Source organism: Lepidochelys kempii, chromosome 7 (assembly GCF_965140285.1).
Source record: "Lepidochelys kempii isolate rLepKem1 chromosome 7, rLepKem1.hap1, whole genome shotgun sequence".
Lineage (NCBI taxonomy): Eukaryota > Metazoa > Chordata > Testudines > Cheloniidae > Lepidochelys > Lepidochelys kempii.
The window spans coordinates 21110608-21128797 of NC_136386.1; the positions used below are offsets into that span (position 1 = coordinate 21110608).

Genomic DNA, 18190 nt, shown 5'->3' on the forward strand with positions numbered 1-18190 from the left:
CCGGTTTCAGCCGCTGCTACAGGGACCCCCAAGATGGAAACGCAGGGGCTGCCCGCGCTGGAGGCGGCCCAGGCCCGGCCCGACACCCAACATGGCGGCGGTGCCGCGGCACCGAGCGCCCCGCCCGCCGGCCGCCTGCCCCAGCGGGAGCCGGAGCCGCCGCCGCCCGAGTGGGACCCGGCCGCCGCCTCGGGCCTGTACATGAGCTTCCCGGTGATGCTGCTGGAGGAGAAGCAGGAGCCGGGCCCCAGCGCCGCCGCCGCCGCCCCCGGGCCCCCCCCGGCGCCCGGCCCCGACAGCGACGGGCTCCTGCTCGTCTTCAACCTGGTGCGGGGCGCGGCGGAGCCGGGGGCCGGGCCGGGCGGCGGGGAGAGCGGCCGCACCGAGCCTCCCCGGGGGGAGCAGGAGGAGGCTCCCGGGCCGGCCCCGCCGCCGCCGCCGCTGCTGCCCCCGCCGCCGGGCCCCGGCGCGTCTGCTGCGCCGCTCCGGCGGGGAGCGGAGGCGGCGGAGGGCGCGGGCCAGGCCGGCGCGGGCCCCGGCGCCTTCTCCGGCACCATCACCATCAACAACCAGAGCCTGCTGGTGCGGATCGAGAACGGGGTCCTGACCCTGGGGCCGGGCGCCGCCGAGCCGGGGCCGCCTGCTCCCGCCGGGGCCGCGCCGGAGCCGGCCGCCCCTCACGTCCCATCGCCGCGGCCCAGCCGGGCCGAGCCCCCCGGCTCTGAGGGGGAGGTCGCGGCCCCGGCCTCGGGGGGCTCCCGGGCGCTGCTGGTCTATCACTGCCCCGAGCCCCGCTGCACCGAGACCTTCTCCCGCAAGCAGCAGGTGCGGCTGCACCGGCAGGCGGCTCATGGGGGGCCCGGGGCGGGCGGCGGCGGGCGGGCGGCGCGGCCCTTCGGCTGCCCGGTGCCCGGCTGCGCCTGGTCCTTCGCCACCGCCTACAAGCTGCGGCGCCACCTGCACTCTCACGACAAGCTGCGGCCCTTCGCCTGCGCCGCGCCCGGCTGCACCAAGCGCTTCACCACGGTCTACAACCTGCGGGCGCACGGGCGGGCGCACGAGCAGGAGGCGGCGCACAAGTGCGAGGCCTGCGGGCAGCGCTTCCCCAGCGCTGCCCGCCTCGGCGCGCACCAGCGGCGGAGCCACCTGGAGCCCGACCGGCCCTACCGCTGCGAGTTCCCCGGTAATCGCCTTCTCCGGCTGGCCTCTGGGTCTCGCCCTTCCTCTCGGGTCTTACTGGGGATGGGGGTGCGCTTCGTGCCTAGGCACTGGCACAGTCCCATGCCCCGAGAGACCTACACCCCGCCGGCCACTCTCCCGGGTGAAACTGGTCTGTGGACGCCCCAGCCCCACCTATGGTCCAGGGACTTGTGAGGTCTATGCCGGGGGCCTGCCTGAGAGAAATGGGCCGGGAACTGAATTACAGCATTGGTGGGACCACTGGGGGTCACCTGCCTCTTTGGAACAGGGAGGAGAGCTGGTTTATGTGGGGAGACTTCATAGAGCAGCTGCCTTGCTGGTGGCAGGGGTATCACAGTTCTGACCCAAGAGGCAGACATCCCCTTTAGACACACCTAGAATTGTTCATGAATCAGTCCTGTCGGGCAGCTCCCTAATTAAACATCAAGCAATGCTGATCATGTTCAGACCCATTAAGGGGTGTATCTTATGCAATATTCTACATAACTTCAAATAGTATATGAATGTGTCTCATCCATTGGTGATTGAAGGAGGTTCTGTTTCTAGCCCTGTCATGAACAAATCAATATCTTCACAGCCTGCCAAGCAATCTTTTCAAATAGTCTAAATCATGGATATTTTTGATTAAATGTAGGTGAGGTACTTACTTGAGCACTACCATACTTCAGTGTTTCTTTGGGATCAGCTGGTATATTTATATGCAAGGATGGCTAACCTGGAGTCCCTTCTTTAGACTGTCTTGTAGGTTTGATACCATGCTTATCCTGCCTGATGGTCATCTCTAGCTTGCTTAATAACAGGTTTCAGAGTAACAGCCCTGTTAGTCTGTATTCGCATCCGATGAAGTGAGCTGTAGCTCACGAAAGCTTATGCTCAAATAAATTGGTTAGTCTCTAAGGTGCTACAAGTACTCCTTTTCTTCTAGCTTGCTTGTGCTGCCACCTTTCTATTTCCATCTGATGTTTGGGATGGACAGTTGGAATCTTTTGATCTCCATCTTCTGTCCCTTGTCGGAGAGAGATATCTCAAAGTTTTCTGATTGAATAACAGCAGAAAGGAAAAGGATATCACTCAACATATCCACATTAGACTTACATAGTGCTTTGATCAATGTACAACAATAGTAGAACAATTTTTTAATCTGTGAGCACTTTCCTCACTGTTGTCTTCTAATCTGTTGATGTGCATCAGTCCACCAGCTTTTCTAAATGACTACATCTTCTTTTTTGAGCAGTGTATCTTAAATTATACTGGTTCTGCTTTTCTCTGTGCCCAAAACATACCATGTCTAGGTGGATATTCAATTCCAGCCCATAGTTGCAAACCCTGAAGTATGGTTTAGAGCAGGGGTTCTCAAACTGGGGGTTGTGAATGACCCCTCGGGGTCGCAATCCATCAGCATCCACACTTAAGCCCCACTTAGCCTCCAGCATTTACAATAGTGTTAAATGTAAAAAAAGTGTTCTTAATTTATAAGGGGGGGGGTCACGCTCAGAGGCTTGCTGTGTGAAAGCGAGTCACCAATCGAAAAGTTTGAGAACCACTGGTATAGAGTTTTTTCCTATTTTGTGTGTCACACTGAGCTAAGATGATGTTCCCCTCTTTCCATAGGTTGTGAGAGAACCTTTATCACAGTGAGTGCATTATTTTCTCATAATCGAGCCCACTTCAGAGAGCAAGAACAGTTCTCCTGCTCTTTCCCTGGTTGTAGCAAGCAATATGACAAAGCCTGCCGACTGAAAATCCATATGAGAAGTCATACAGGTATTCATCAGGATAGTTCATAAATTGGGTCAGCTGAATGCATAAAGAAATAGTGGGTCAAATGCCGACTCAAGCTTTAGCCATTTATAAAAGCAGTCTTTACAAACCAAACGCCAATAAGAATTTTTTAAAAATGTCAATAGAAACACCCCTGAAATGTTTGTGACCAAGAGTTGGAAGAGCGAGAACCTGAAAATGACTCTAAACAACTGTCCGTGACTTATAAGTGACAGTCAGCTTCATCTTGTCAAGTTAAAAAAGAAACTTAAGTTAAAAGTAGTTCTATACCTTTCCCTCTGTCTTCTGTCATTTTTTGTGGCTTTACAATCACACTTCCTTGTCTCGTAACAGTCTTTTTCTCTGTTGTTACTGTGTGAAAGATTATGGAAACAGGAGGAAATTGACTATAGACCAAGTGCTATCACTTGCATAGAGCAAACTGCAAGAGTAGAGAAATATTTTACTAATTTTAAGTGTTTACTACAATAGTTGGTAAAAACCTCTTCAAGGAGAAGTGGATTTTATTGACTTTTTAAGTGTACTGCGTTTTAGTTTGGACAACAAAACATAACTGAGAGAAATGGGTGAAAAACAAACCCACACAAACTGCTACATAAACAGTGAGAAGCAAATTGGGTTTTAAAAAATCTGGTTGTCCAAATTAATATAGGGCTATCTCCTGCAGTTGGATCTATGTAGGTGGATCCATGCACCCACATAGAGTGCCTTCGGGTTCCATGGAAGCTTAGGGGTCTGCCCATGCAGATCCAATTGCAGGACATGGCCAGTAGAAAAGGAAACTTGTTTGATAACTGTAAAATGATATTTTAATTTCTTTAGCTTTTTAAAGTAACTGAGGGTATGTCAACACGGGGGAAAGACATTGCAGTGAGTCTCAGAGCCTAAGTCAACTGACTTGGGCTTGTGCTACAGAGCTAAAAATAGCCATGTGGACATTCCTGCTTGGCAGTGAAACCTGAGGAGGGTTTCCGAGCCCAGGCTCCAGCCAGAGCGGGAACGTCTGCACTGCTATTTTTAGCCCCTACAGTATGAGCCTGAGTCCAGGGACCCAGGCTTGGAGACTCGTTGTAGGGGGGAGGGGAGGATTGGGTTGCAGTGTAGATGTCCCTTAAAATTCTCTGAGACTTCACAATATCAGCATGTATTTTTGTTACTATATGATTAAATGTGACTTTTTTTTTTAGGTGAAAGGCCCTTTATCTGTGATTCTGAAGGTTGTGGCTGGTCTTTCACCAGCATGTCCAAGCTACTAAGACATAAAAGGTAAAAAAACAAAAAGTAGTTATGCTTAAAAACAAAACCCAACACATATGTTTAGCCAATGCGAAGATCTGACAAGTAAGCTGTTTTAATGCAGATAATTGTTTTAAGAGTGAATTTTAAAATCAGAGTGGTTGTAATTGATGCTAGAAATGAGAACGTAGTGAACTTAAGTTTGGGAATAGTAATCTCCCTTTTTTGTAGGAAACATGAAGATGACAGGAGGTTTACATGTCCAATAGAAGGCTGTGGGAAATCCTTCACAAGAGCAGAACACTTGAAAGGCCACAGTATAACTCACCTAGGCACAAAACCATTTGAATGTCCAGTGGAAGGTACGGTTTGTTTGTGGTCCTGTGTGCTGTTACTAGAGCACATGAGGCTTTGGTAGGTGCAAGGTCCTGCCCAGTTAAGGCTCAATGAAGGAGTGGAGCCTTGGGTATTTCAAGTCATGTTTTACTTTTTTTTAAGCCTCTTTGTAGCTTATTTTTTAAAGAACATCTAATTGAATAAATCACATTGTCCCAGACGTGAAGGAGGCAGGGGAAATGGCTAGCAGGTCATTGTCACTTGATTTTTCTTATCAGTTAGTGACTAAAGGAAATCAACTTTAGATTTAAGACTGTGATACTGTCCAGACACTATATTTATCTTTTCAGCTGACTAATTGTACCCTAGGGATAAACTGCTTGTGAAAAATTATTTTGATGTGTGGCTGCAGGAGGGAAGAATCACAAGCAATGTAAAAATGAAGATGTTTGCTCAGCATCTGATTGCTGTTCAGATTAATCTAATAGGCTGGTTGGTCATATTTAACATGGATAGAAAGTCATGCAGAAGAGTTATAATGGCCTTTTTCTATAACTCTGTAGTACATTTACCCTCCAGTACTAGTGGTCACCTTGGGTTGCCTCTTCCAGCAAAAAGGTCTCTGTAGAACTACAAATATCCGTTAAGGGATAATTAAGTGGCTAAAGGTATATGGGGAGCTTACAGATAAGACCCGTGGTTTTAAAATGAATACAAGCAAAAGATTTGTGGATCCATCTGCTGCAGGAAATCATTGAGGCACAATCTCTAGTGGGATTTTTTAAAAGGGTTTAGATTATAAGTGTGGTATAAATAGACCCAATACCATGTACCCAACTTCCTGGCTGAACAAGGAACGTTGATACTTACACTTCATGGCATAAAACAAAGTGGTTTTTGCCCTGTGGTTGTCAGGAAGCATTTCCTCCTCATGGTTTCACCAGTGGCCATTATCAAATGCTTCTATTTAAGGTGCCTTTGTGGCACTTTTCACTAAATCATTTGGGTTTTTTGCTGCTCTTGGAAGCAGGATGCCGCACTAGATGCATCAGCGGTCTGCTCTGGTATGGCATTTCTTCTGCTCCTTTGAAACTCTGCTTCTTTGCTTTGTGCTGCTTTCTTCAACTTCCTGTATTTATGTATGGCACCCGTGCTCAAGTACTGCAAGTTAACTAACTAGAACATTTTATTTATGTGACTTTGAGCTGTTTACTAGAGAATTCTAAATACTAATTTTAAGTTAAAACTAAGAAAGATTCTGTAATATGCTGTGTGTCATGTTGCAGGTTGTTGTGCAAAATTCTCTGCACGCAGCAGTTTGTATATTCACTCCAAGAAACATCTTCAAGATGTGGATTCATCGAAGACCCGTTGCCCAGTGTCCAGTTGTAATAAATTGTTCACTTCCAAGCATAGTATGAAGACTCATATGGTCAAACAGCACAACTTCAGTCCAGGTATAATATTTTAGCCTCAAAATATGGCTGGGGCAAAGGGAAGCCTAAACACTATGTATATCAGGCAAAAACTGTGGGTAAAATCCTGGCCTCATTGAAGTCGACAGCAAGACTCTGACTTCAGTGGGGCCAGGATTTTTTCTCTCTATGTACATAATATAAAATCTATAGTGGGAACTGTGACTAGGGTTTGGCTTGTGGTTTTCAGAAGTCAGTAACATCTTGAATTAATTAGATCTTGCTCTTGAAGCTTTTTCAAAATATTCTTTCTAGAACCTGATAATGAGGACTTGAAACCAAAATACTCTTAAGTCCTAATTTGTAGCATGGACCATTTTGAGGGTATTTTGGAGAGTATAAGTGTATGTAGAAATTCCTGTGCTAAAAGGAAGCTATGTTGTCCAGCAGTATGAACAAATAATGTTACTGTATAATTGTTTGCTGGACATGAGATTCTTCATCACAGTGGAACATTAGTAAACATTGTTAAAGTAATTTTGTCTTTCAGTGATGTGGCAAACTTAAAAATTCATCCTACTTCTATCTAGACAACTAACTGACGCGCACTAAGACAGAGCTCAAAGTCCCACCTTGGTAGCATAGTGAATAGGAAAGAGAGTGAAAATTTTTTCAATGTTCTAAATATATATACACAGATGAGACACTTCTGTACAATATTTTTGATAAGGCTGGAAGGAGGATACATTACGAAGGAAACTAATACTTGATTGAAACAATTTTTCTTCTGATTGGGAAATCTTAACATTTACTATAAAGGTGAATTTGTTTTTCTTTGTAATTCTGGTTTAGAAAAGTGGGTTTTATTTAGGAAATATTTTTAGCCTATAATTTTCAGGATACTCCGTCTTCAGACGTTTGCATGCAGTGTGTTTTCTTCCCTATTAAATTCTCATGTGTCTGGTACAAGTGTGTTGCTTCTAAACACCACAGTTTCTGAGGTCAGTAATGTTGCTTCATTTATTTGTAGTGCATGTAAACTTAAAGAGTTCATCTTACCTGTTCTGGAAGAAGTATCGGTATGTTCTATTAGTAATTAGGGCTTCTGTGTATTCCCACTTTTGAGTGTTGCACCCCTTCAGCCACAGGTAGTGGCACACAACCTCCTTTTGTTTATCATTCGTCTGTTGCATTTTCAACAAGTTTAATACATGTATTGTATTTCAGATCTCTTAACCCAGCTTGAAGCAACCAGTTCCCTCACACCTAGTAGTGAACTCACCAGTCCAGGACAAAGTGACCTCAGCAACATAGACCTTGTGTCCCTTTTCTCCAATGTGTCTGGTAACAATTCTGGGATTGCAACAGATATGGCTTTAGTAAACTCTGGAATTGTCACCATAGACGTTGCTTCAGTAGGTTCTACTCTTGGTGGAAACCTTTCTGTCAGTAGCAATTCCCTAGGTCAAACAGTTGACCCTTTGATATTGGTGACAAGTAGTGATATTCCACATAGCCTGGACAGTTCTCTCTTGATGGGCACCACTGCTACAGTTTTACAGCAAAGTACTTCAAATCTGGATGATGTACAGACTGTAAATGCAGAAGCCTTAGGTTCGCTAGCATCTTTATCAGTGAAGAATTCCAGTCAAGACCTGCATGGTTTGACATCCAGCAATAATCTAACGATAGACACTACCACTTTGACCCCTTCCAGCAGCCTTGGTGGAAGCAGTGGACCTGAGTTACTGACACCAACTAAAGCTGAACGAAACTTGCTTCCTAGCTCGGATGTTGTTGGTCAACAGGAAGGCAGTAAAGTGGTGACACAGTTTGTGTTCTCCAACCCTCCAGGAAGCTACAGTGCTCAGAAAGAAATGGATCTTAGCACAGTGACTTGCAGCTCATTTTTGGTATGCAGTAACTATATTCAGTTGTCCCCAGATGACTGAAGCATCTTAACTTTGAGGATACTCCAGTGCTGCTTGCAACTTACGAGCAGACCTTTCATACTGATTTACCCAATTACATGGGTTTTTTCATGAAGGATGTAGAACTCTGTATTGACTAAACATGTTGTTAGACATGGATTCAACATGGTGAAAATTTCTTTTAAAAGGCCTGAATTGTGAGGGTGGGGGAGGGAGGACTGTGCTCAAAGTTTAAAAAAAATTTAAAAAAATTCAAAATTAACCCCCCAAGGGTGAAGTGGGACTAACAAGAAAGCATAAGGAGGGGACTATACGGTATGTCCTGTGTGTATTAGTTTCAGGGAAGGGTTTGGGCATGGAAAGTAACTGAAATTGTTAGAATTATGAGAACGAAGACTGAGACTATCTTTAATACTGCTTCCAGAAAACCATTCCCTTCCCCTTTCCAGTACTGTGTAAAGATAAATGTTTGTTTTCAGTATAAAATGTTTCCTTTTATCACAGCATGACCTTCCTGAAAATGCAGATAAACATGGAAGTGTATTTAACCTTAGATGACAGATACATGCAGGGACCCATCAGAATTTTGATTGCTACTGTTTGAGAAACTTACCAATTTTAAATCCTAACCAAAGATGAATATACAGGATAACATAAAAGATTATGAGCAACCAGCAATTTGTTAGTCAGCTTCGTTAGCTTAATTGGTTGTTTCAAACATGTATAAAACATATCTCTTGTTTGATTAGGAGAGTGGTGGATCTGCAAGGACAGACTACAGAGCCATTCAGCTAGCCAAGAAAAGAAAACAGAAAGGGAATGGGAGCAGCACAGGTGAGGAGGCATTTTCCTTGCGGAATCTAGTAACATGCAATGAAATGGGAGCACATCTCTTTCAAATAGATAAACTTACTTTAATCAGCCACAAAGTCAGAGTGAGGTGTGCTTTTTTTTGAGGATAGTTAAGATCTTCTTGCATGGAGTTTCAAATTCACTGAGTTTAAAAAACCCACACTTTAGTTTTCCCTTTCTGTTAAAGGGACCCTGGTAGGTTAAAGTTATATTTAAACTCCCCCTTCCCTCACTCTCAATATCATTTACTTAAATCTACTCGTAGGATTATCCTTCAATGTATTAAAACCAAAACAATTTAAAAAATCTAATTTGCTATTTGTGCTTTTTGTCCACTCTTGGCGTTTCATTTTACTCAGCAGGGACAATGAATGAAAACAGACTCGTCAGTTTCACTTCTAGGCCTGGCTCTAGCACAGTGCTGCAGTGTTAATTTGCAAGCGCTGGAGGGGAATTTATTTGACTCTTTTTAATTGAAACCTTTCTGTTAACATTGAGTCTGAGGTAGCAGATTTTTATAAAACACAAACACTGGGCCATAGTTTACATAACTAGCCCATTTGTTTTTCTCCCCTTAAACTACAGTGGAACTCATAGCTGTCTGTTGATGTGCACTAAACTTTGCTTTGTTAGGTCAAATGTGTTCCATGGCTTGCTAAACTTGCCTAGAAAAAATAACGAAACAACAAGAGACAGCTATTTGAGTTGCAGCTGCCCCCAAGGGGAGAGGAACATTGCACTACACAATTTTTTTCCTTACGTTTCTTGTTGCCTCCTATCTCCGAAAATCAAGGTGACAGTTGTTTTTAGTTATGTCTTGAGGTAAGCAAAGGGTTACACTTCCAAATTAAACATTATTGTATCTCTTGCTTTATAGCACTATGCATGTATGCACTTCTTTTTAAAAATTCTTTCTTGTCTAGGAAATAGAGGACTATCCTTCTTTTTGTCTGTTTATGAAGTGATCTGTAATTATGGCAGCTTGTCCAAAATGCATGCTTGGTGATATCCTAGATTGAAAGGACACTTGATTGAATTTGCCCCTGTTCTATAAAACAGAGCTAGAAAATTCCCAGTTCCCTTCTTAAACAAGATTCTTTGTATCATGTCTAATGTGTCACATACCAGTAACTTAGTGACAGCCATTTACTTTCGGAGCCAATTAATCCGCTCTTCTTTTTGCTGGTATAGAGTAATAAAAACTTCTATACAGTATTTCAAACGAGTCTTGCATTTTAAAATGCATGAACAAAATTTAAATGGACACTCAAAAGTTGAAAGTCCTAGTTTAAAAATATTTACCTGTAACAATTGAAGTAAAAAACAAAAAAACACTTGATAATTGAAAAGATCTAATATGTATTATCCTCAAATTATGCTTTTTAATTTTCTTTTGGCATCTTATTCAGCATGAACAATGAAGATATTAGTGTTGCTTTTAATCATCGTATTTTCTTGTTCTCCTGGTAATATTTGATGTCTATATTGAGAAATATGGAGGGAAATATTTAAATCCAAACTAACACTTCACTGAAATTTAAACAGAAAAAAATGAAAATATAGACTACATAAAAGTTTATAATCTCTACCTTTGGGCCTATCTACTTTAATGGCCTTAGTTGGTTAATAGTAAAAGGAGACAAAGTAACTAGAGGCAAGGGAGAAAAGATGTTTTCAGATTAAATTTGACAAGTTCAAAGGAGAAACTTACCAAAGCATCAGACATTCCAACATAATTAATAAAATAACTTTATTTCAGCAGCATCAAATTCTGGCCAGAGGAAAAGCAAAGGTGGTAAAGTGAGTCCTACCAGCTTCTCATCTACCAGTCATGGCAATCGATTGTGTGGCAACATTATTTTGCCAAATGGAGGCCTAACAATAAGGGATCCAGCCACTGGCGCACAGTATGTGCAAATTCAGCTACTTCAAGTAAGAATACATGAATAAACATACGATCTACCCAGTTCTCTAATGATTTGCCAGTTCATGTAGAAGAATCTGACTGTCCTTTCAAATCTGATATAGTCTTCTCCTATATTAATATTGTGATTGTTGCATGATACCAAGGTACTTGGTGAGTAATGTATTGCTGACTTGTTTTTAAGGCTGTTTCCCAAAAGGAGCATTTTTCTCTCCTCAGGGTGAGAGTCCCTTCACACACTTATCGCCAATAATAGAAATGTTTTTCCAAGCATCTTAAAAATAATTACAAAAGTAACTGGAGTGAAGAAGGCCGGTTCAAATGGTTTTCTTAGAGAGCCACTTCATGGGAGGACCTTATACCTCACCCTTAGCTGATAATGAAAAATGAATGCTATAGTATAAACTAAAACGCTTCTGTAAATATTCCCCTTATTCATGCACATGTCGGGGGCTGGGGAGGAGATTTAGACACTGCTAAGGTGATGGGGAGACTGAGAGTTGTGAAGTGGCATGGCGGAAGCCTTGGGGGCAGCACTGAAAAGCCACAGGAGTAGCTGCACTGGAGAGGGGCCTTGAGGAAACACTGTTCAGGAGTGAGAACAGCCCCAGGAGTGCGAGCTAGAAAGGAAAGATCCTGCCCTGCCCTATATGCCGTAATAACACACACACAAATTACATTATTCTTCGAGTGCTTGCTCATATTGACGGCAGTGAACGTATGACCCTGCCGATCCAGCGCCTCCTCAGTTCCTTTTTACTGCCATGGACGGTCATTGGAACTGCAGTGGCTTGCTATTCCAAGTGCTCCTCATTTCTTCTAGTAGTTTAGTTTGGTAGCATTAATAGTTGTTAGTTTATAGTAGTTAGTGTAGGAGTGGGGGTTCTCCCCAGCCCAACTTTCCTGTTCCGCTTGGGGCATGCCTCAATCCCAGGGTTTTAAACCCTGCAGATCCTGCCATAAGCCCCCACAGCTCTTGTCTTAAGTGTCTGTGGGAGGTGCACCAAATTGACGGGGTGCAAGAACTTTCAGGGGTTTTGTCCCAGGACGAAAAAGGAGCGAGACTTTCGCCTGAAACAGCTGCTGATGGGGGCGGCCCTTTGTCCCCAGCCAGCTTTCTCACAACAGGATCCGGAGCCGAGCTCCTCCATGCAGTGCACTCTGGGCTCCGTATGGGAAGCGGTGCCAAGGAAGGATGCTAGGCATAGCGACCCAAGGCCGGCAGAAGGCGGTGCGGCACTGCTCCCATTCCCCAGTACCGCAGAAGTGGCACTGCAAGCAGAACGGGTTGATTTCTGGCGCTGAGGACAGCCACCTTGGAAAAGCGCCACTGGTGTGCGTCCTGGGGAGGAGCACCCGGCACCAACAGACCAGGAGATGACACCATTGACTTCAGCCCCGCAAGGGGGGCAATCGAGTCTGGTGCTAGTGGACTCTGGGCCAGGTGGTGGAGGACACTGAGTTGCCGGACACCTTCAAGGCCACAGGGGACTTAAGTGCCTTGATGGCACCACAGTCCCTGGCCGGTTGGGAGAAGCCTCTGGTACTGCAGCGCGTGGCACCGTCTCAAGGCAAGCCCACGATGTTGATGCAATCAGCTGCATCTCTGCGGCACCGCTCTGACTTGTGGCACCGGTCCCCAGCGTGGCACCCTTGTCCTGGCACCACTTGACCTCTCGCCGGCACTCCACCTCGTGGCACCACTCTCCAGATTCCTGGGACCAGTCACAGGTACAGCTCTGATCAGCACCACCCTGGCCTTCATGTTCCAGGTCTTTGTCTTCTGAGGTGGAGTCCAGGCATACCAGACACAAATTGGACTGTATGCATCGGGATGTGGGTGCAGGGCCATAGCAAGTGCAGTGACAAGTGCCTGTGCAGTGGCCATTCTGCACCCTGTGGGCATACCACTAGGCCCAGGGCACCCTCCCCTAGGGGTTCTGAGGTGACACTGGTGCAGACCACCCCACCACTCCCGGAGCTTGCTCCCACCACCATCATGGACCCTGGGGCGGTCAGTGTGGAAGGAGAGGCTGTGCAGGGTGTCCCCACAGCCCCAGAGTCCCATGGGGGCCTTGTACCCCCACTGGCGTCGTCATCGTTCTCATATGAAGTAGTTGCAGGGACCTCTGGCTAAGGACCGCCCCCTGTAGACATTCGGTCCCACTAGGACCTGCCACATAGGGTAGCGTGCAACATGGGCCTGCAGGCTAAGGAGGTGGTGGAGACGGAGGACCGGAGGGTGGATATCCTGGCCCGGGAAGGTCCATCGAGTGTGGCTCTGCCCCTTATCAAAACTATACAGGCCAACACAAAGACCCTGTGGCAGACCCTTGCCTCCATTCCTCCAACTGCAAAGGGAGTCGAGAGGAGGTATATTGTCCCTGCTAAGGAATATGAATATCTTGACATACACCCGCAGCCCTGCTCATTGGTGGTGGCCGCGGTAAACAAGCGTGAGAAACGGGCAGCAGGCTCCTACCCCTAAATCCAAGGACTAAGTGGCTGGACCTGTTCGGCCAAAAGGTCTACTCGACTGGGGGACTCCAACTCAGGATTGCCTGTAATCCGTATTACAGGATTGCCTGTAAGCAGATACAACTTGAATTCCTGGAAGTCCATGTTAAAGTTCAAAGAACTAGTGCTGCAGAGTCCAGGGAGGAGTTTGGGACAATTGTTGAAGAGGGCAAGGCAGTGGCACGGACTTCTTTACAGGCTTCACTGGTGCTGCATACTCAGCGATGCGTACCTTGTCCTCCGGGATTGCCATGAAGGCGAAGCACCCGAGGTGCAACATACCCTGCAGGACCTGTCATTTGATGGGGCAGGCCTGTTTGCAGAGCAAACTGACTCCAGGCTGCATAGCCTTAAAGATTCCAGGGCTACGCTGAAATCGCTGGGGGTGCATACCCCGGCCACCCAGAGAAAGCACTTTAAGCCGCAGCCTGTACAGCGTCCCTGTCTTCCATGTCCTAGGGAGGACTTGTCTAGGAAGCATGGCAGGAATGGCAGGCATAAGCCTTCCCAGCCCCCATCCAACCAGGGCCAGGCATGTGCTTCTTCAGGCTCTAAGCAGGCCTTTTGAAAGTGCGCCTGGGGGCAACATACCAGCTAACAGACCGGGTCCGCAGCCCTGTTTCCTGTCCCTTCTATCCCACTTCTACCATGCTTGGTCACAAATAACATCAGATTGCTGGGTCCTTCACACGGTAGAAGTGAGATATTCTGCCTGCCCCCATCCCTCTTCAGGGACCCTTCTCACAAGCATCTCCTCAGTCAGGAGGTCCAAACTCTCCTCACTGCAGGGGCAGTGGAGGAGGTTCTTCAGGAGCTATGGGGCAAGGGATTCTACTCCCATTATTTCCTAATCCCCAAAGCAAAGGGGGGTCTCAGACCCATCCTTGAGCTGCAATGCCTCAGTTGCGTCATGAAAAAGCTGAAGTTTTGCATGGTCTCCCTGAACACAATTAGCCCTTCTCTGAATCTGGGAGATTGGTATGCCGCCCTTGACCTCAAGGATGTGTACTTCCACATATTGATACAACCCGCCCACAGACGCTTCCTCAGGTTTGTGGTCTGTCACAAACATTACCAATTTACAGCCCTCCCATTTGACCTGTCCACAGCCCCCCAAGTGTTCACCAACTGCATGTGAGTCATGGCCACCTTCCTCCGTTGGAGGCAGCTAAAAGTGTATCCTTACCTTGACGACTGGCTGCTCTGGGGGACGCTCCAGGGACCAGGTGGATGCACAGGTCCGTTTCGTGAGATCCACCTTCGACAGGCTGGGTCTTCTCCTCTAAGAGAGCAAGTCGACCCTGGTCAACTCAAAGGATAGTTTATCATGGCAGTGCTGGTCTCGAACTGGGCCAGGGCGTTCCTGCCAGAGGCTTGCTTCTAAGCAATGACTGACATCGTACAAAGCCTCAGACAGTACCCCACCACCACAACAAGGGGCTGCCTGAGGTTACTTGGTCACGTGGCGTCTTGCACATGTGTGGTACAGCACGCCAGGATGTGACCCAGACCTCTGCAGGCTTGGCTCGCATCAGCCGAATGCCTGGGGCTCGACAGTCTGGATTCTGGTCACTGTCCTGGTGCAGGACCTCGCGTCCCTACGCTAGTGTCTCAACCCGCAGACAGTGTGTGAGGGAGTCCCCTTCCACAAACCTCAACCCTCTCCGTCCCTGGTAACGGACGTGTCAGCGCTGGGTTGGGGCACGCACCTGGGAAACCTTTAGACGCAGGGCCTATGGTCCCAAGACGAACTCTCCACATCAACCTCAAGGAGCTGAGAGCGGTCCAACGATATGAGCATGCCACACCTTTCAAGCTCATCTACAGGGACAGTGTGTGGGAGTCATGACAGACAACAAAACTGAGATGTTTTACATAAACAGAGTGGAGTCCATTCCTCTCCACTGTGTCAGGAAGCCCTCCCAACTATGGGAGTTCTGCATAGCCCACTCCATTCACCTGGAAGCGTCTTACCTCCCAGGTTCCCAGAATGAGCTGGAGGAGTACCTCAGCATATCCTTCTACAACCATGAGTGGTCTGTCCGGCCAGACGTGATGCACAGTATTTTCGGGAGCTCCTCACCTCTGGAAATCGACCTCTTTGCCACATGAAGCAACAGAAAGTGCCTGCAATTCTGCTCTTTCCAGAACCACAGCCCAGGCTCTCTGACACATTTCTCCTCCCCTGGACGGAACATTTTGCTCTGAGTTTCCTCCGTTTTCCCACTCATGCACAAGGTCCTGCTCAAAGTCCGCAGAGACAAGGCAGCGGTCATGCTGGTGGCACCAGTGTGGCCTTGTCAACGCTCGTACAGCTGGAGCTGTCGGTGGATGCCCTGATTGCATTGCCCCGGTCCTGGACGTGGTTACTCAGGACCACGGTCACCTTTACCACCCTGAGCTCCAGTCCCTTCACCTCATGGCTTAGAAGCTTCATGCTAAACCCCATGGAACTCGTGCGCTAAGCAGGTTAGGGAGGTCTTGCTTGGTAGCAGGAAACCTTCCACCGGGGCCATCTACCTGGCCAAGTAGAAAAGGTTTGCAGTCTCATGTATTCAGAGCCGCACACCCCCACTGCAGGTGCCCAAACCGCTTATTCTGGAATACCTACTGCACTTGAAACAGCAGGGTCTGGCAGCATCATCCATCAAGGTGCACCTGGCAGCTATCTCTGAATTCCATCTGGGAGCAGCTGGGCGCTCTATCTTTGCCAACCCCTTGGTTGGCTGTTTCCTCAATGTCCTGGAGTGACTGTACCTGCAGGTTAGACAGCAGATCCTGGCGTGGGACCTCAGCCTGGTCCTTTCCAAGCTAATGGGTCCCCCGCTTGAACTGCTGGCGACTTGTTCGCTCCTATACCTGTCATGGAAGGTGGCCTTCCTAGTCACCATTATTCAGCGAGGAGGGCCTTCAGCTCTGAAACCCTCACCTCCAACCCTCTCTACACAGTTTTCTTCAGGACATGGTGCAGCTTAGGCCTCACCTGGTCTTTTTTCCAAAGGTTGTGTCCCAATTCTACTCCAACCAGGACACTTTTCTACCTGTCTTTTACTCTAAGCCTCATGCGAGTAGCCAGGAACGGAAACTTCACACCCTGGACGTTCAACGGGCGCTAGCCTTTTACATCGAGTGCACAAAGCCGTTTCATAAATCGCACCAGCTGTTCGTGGCAGTGGCAGATCGGATGAAAGGGCTCCCGGTCTCATCTCAGAGGATTTCGTTGTGTATCCCATCCTGCATCCGGATGTGCTACGAGCTAGCTAAAGTCCCTGCTCTGGTGCTAACGGCGCATTCCACAAGGGCGCAGGCCTGGGTCCCTATACATGAAATCTGCAGGGCAGCAATATGGTCCTTTGTTCACACCTTTGTTTCTCATTACACCATCACCCAGCATGCCAGAGATAATGCAGCATTCGGCAGAGCGGTGCTTCACTCAGCAATTCCATAACTCGGACCCCACCACCGAGGTAAAGTTTGGAAGTCACCTAATTTGGAATCGATATGAGCAAGCACCCGAAGAAAAAAAGGTTACTTACCTTTTCGTAACTTGTTCTTCGAGATGTGTTGCTCATATCCATTCCAAACCCACCCACCTTTTCCTCAGTTGGAGTAGCTGGCACAAAGGAACCGAGGAGGCGCCAGGTCGGCAGGGTCATATATTCACCACCATGGAAGCGCCACTCAAGGGGGCTCCGCAGCTGACCTGACAAGTGCTGCTAGGGGAAAAACTTTCCAGCAACTGTGCACGCACCTAATTGGAGTGGATATGAGCAACACATCTTGAAGAACAACAGTTACAAGAAGATAAGTAACCATTTTTTATAAGAATATTAAGGCTGCCTGTGAGAAATCTAATAATTCTGTCTTCAGAGCAGGGTTTGATTGATGTGCTGTAAGTGAGGCATTGGGCCATGCACTGAACCATGAGGAGAAAACAATATTGAATAGCTGCTTGCTAAGTGAGCACTGTCTTTTCTATTCACTGAATGAGGCTGGGGTTCTGTGGGGGAAAAATTCTATGTGCTCATGGCACTGGGGGGTGGGGGTGGAGGAGGAGGTGTTTCAAAATAAGTTGCACGGGGAACCTTAATCCTGGCAGTTTGTAATTTTTGAATGTCTGACTTTGCAGCCTTAATGTTCTTTTCATGTAACTTTTATGTGCAACTTCCCAGAGCTTTTTTTAAAAAAGCAATCTGAAAAACCAGATTCCATCATGTCATCCTAGTGACACTGGTCATCAGCAGCACTGTTGGTACCTTTAGATCCACGCCACAGACCTCTACCACTTAAAATAACAGACTGATAGCAGTAGTAGATTGTAATCCATCTTCATGGATCAGCACTGGGTGGGATGAGACACGTTGCCTGAGGGCTTCACAGATATTTGCTAGCAGCAGACTAACGGTGAGACTTGGAAGTCTTGGATTTCATTCAAGGCTCTGGAGGGGAGTGTTCTCTAGTGAGCACAGAGCCTTCTGCTAGGTTCTCCCAAGCTTGACCTCTTCTTGCCTCTTCCTCTCTAAACTGTCTCTGTCCCAGTCCCATTCTTCTCACCTTAGGTGACTTAGGTGGTTTTCTCCTCCATGCTGCTAATGCATCAGCAGGGAGGACATTGAAAGCAGAGAAGAGACATGAATTCAGCCTACAGAAGCTAGAACTACAGTTGCAGGGAAGACCCCGTTCAGCACTTTGCAGGGCTGGAGCGTGCTTACTGTGGATGGAGTCCTCGCAGAATGAAAATGTGAATCTCTACTGAGCATTTGTGAATTGAGAGCCTTAAAAGGTCAAATTTGGACAGATTTTCATAGGAACAGCAAAAGTCACATGCCACATGCACAAGGCCCTGCCTTACCTAACTTCAGGGACCCGCTCCTAAGCTCAGGGGGCACTGGAGCTCTTCAAAGCAAAGGTTGCCAACATTTTTTAACATGGGCAAAGCAAAGTATTTTTCCCTGGTCTCATTTTTGGAAACAGCCGAACCCTTCGGCCTTATTTTC

General features: G+C 47.2%; 1 protein-coding gene across 4 annotated transcripts in view; it reads left to right on the forward strand.

The window, feature by feature from the left end:
* The window catches only part of ZXDC (ZXD family zinc finger C), a 22622-nt gene continuing 4432 nt past the window's right edge, over positions 1 to 18190 (forward strand). Inside the window, exons 1-8 of one of the 4 annotated variants that reach the window (XM_073351326.2) lie at positions 3 to 1183; positions 2812 to 2964; positions 4170 to 4248; positions 4450 to 4580; positions 5841 to 6011; positions 7197 to 7882; positions 8650 to 8734; positions 10515 to 10684. In XM_073351326.2, the coding sequence (XP_073207427.2) occupies positions 34 to 1183; positions 2812 to 2964; positions 4170 to 4248; positions 4450 to 4580; positions 5841 to 6011; positions 7197 to 7882; positions 8650 to 8734; positions 10515 to 10684 (2625 nt within the window). In that variant the 5' untranslated portion in view covers positions 3 to 33. Of the gene's footprint in view, positions 1184 to 2811; positions 2965 to 4169; positions 4249 to 4449; positions 4581 to 5840; positions 6012 to 7196; positions 7883 to 8649; positions 8735 to 10511; positions 10685 to 18190 lie in introns of all 4 variants that reach the window. The other 3 variants (XM_073351325.2, XM_073351328.2, XM_073351327.2) reach the window with 3 other exon arrangements.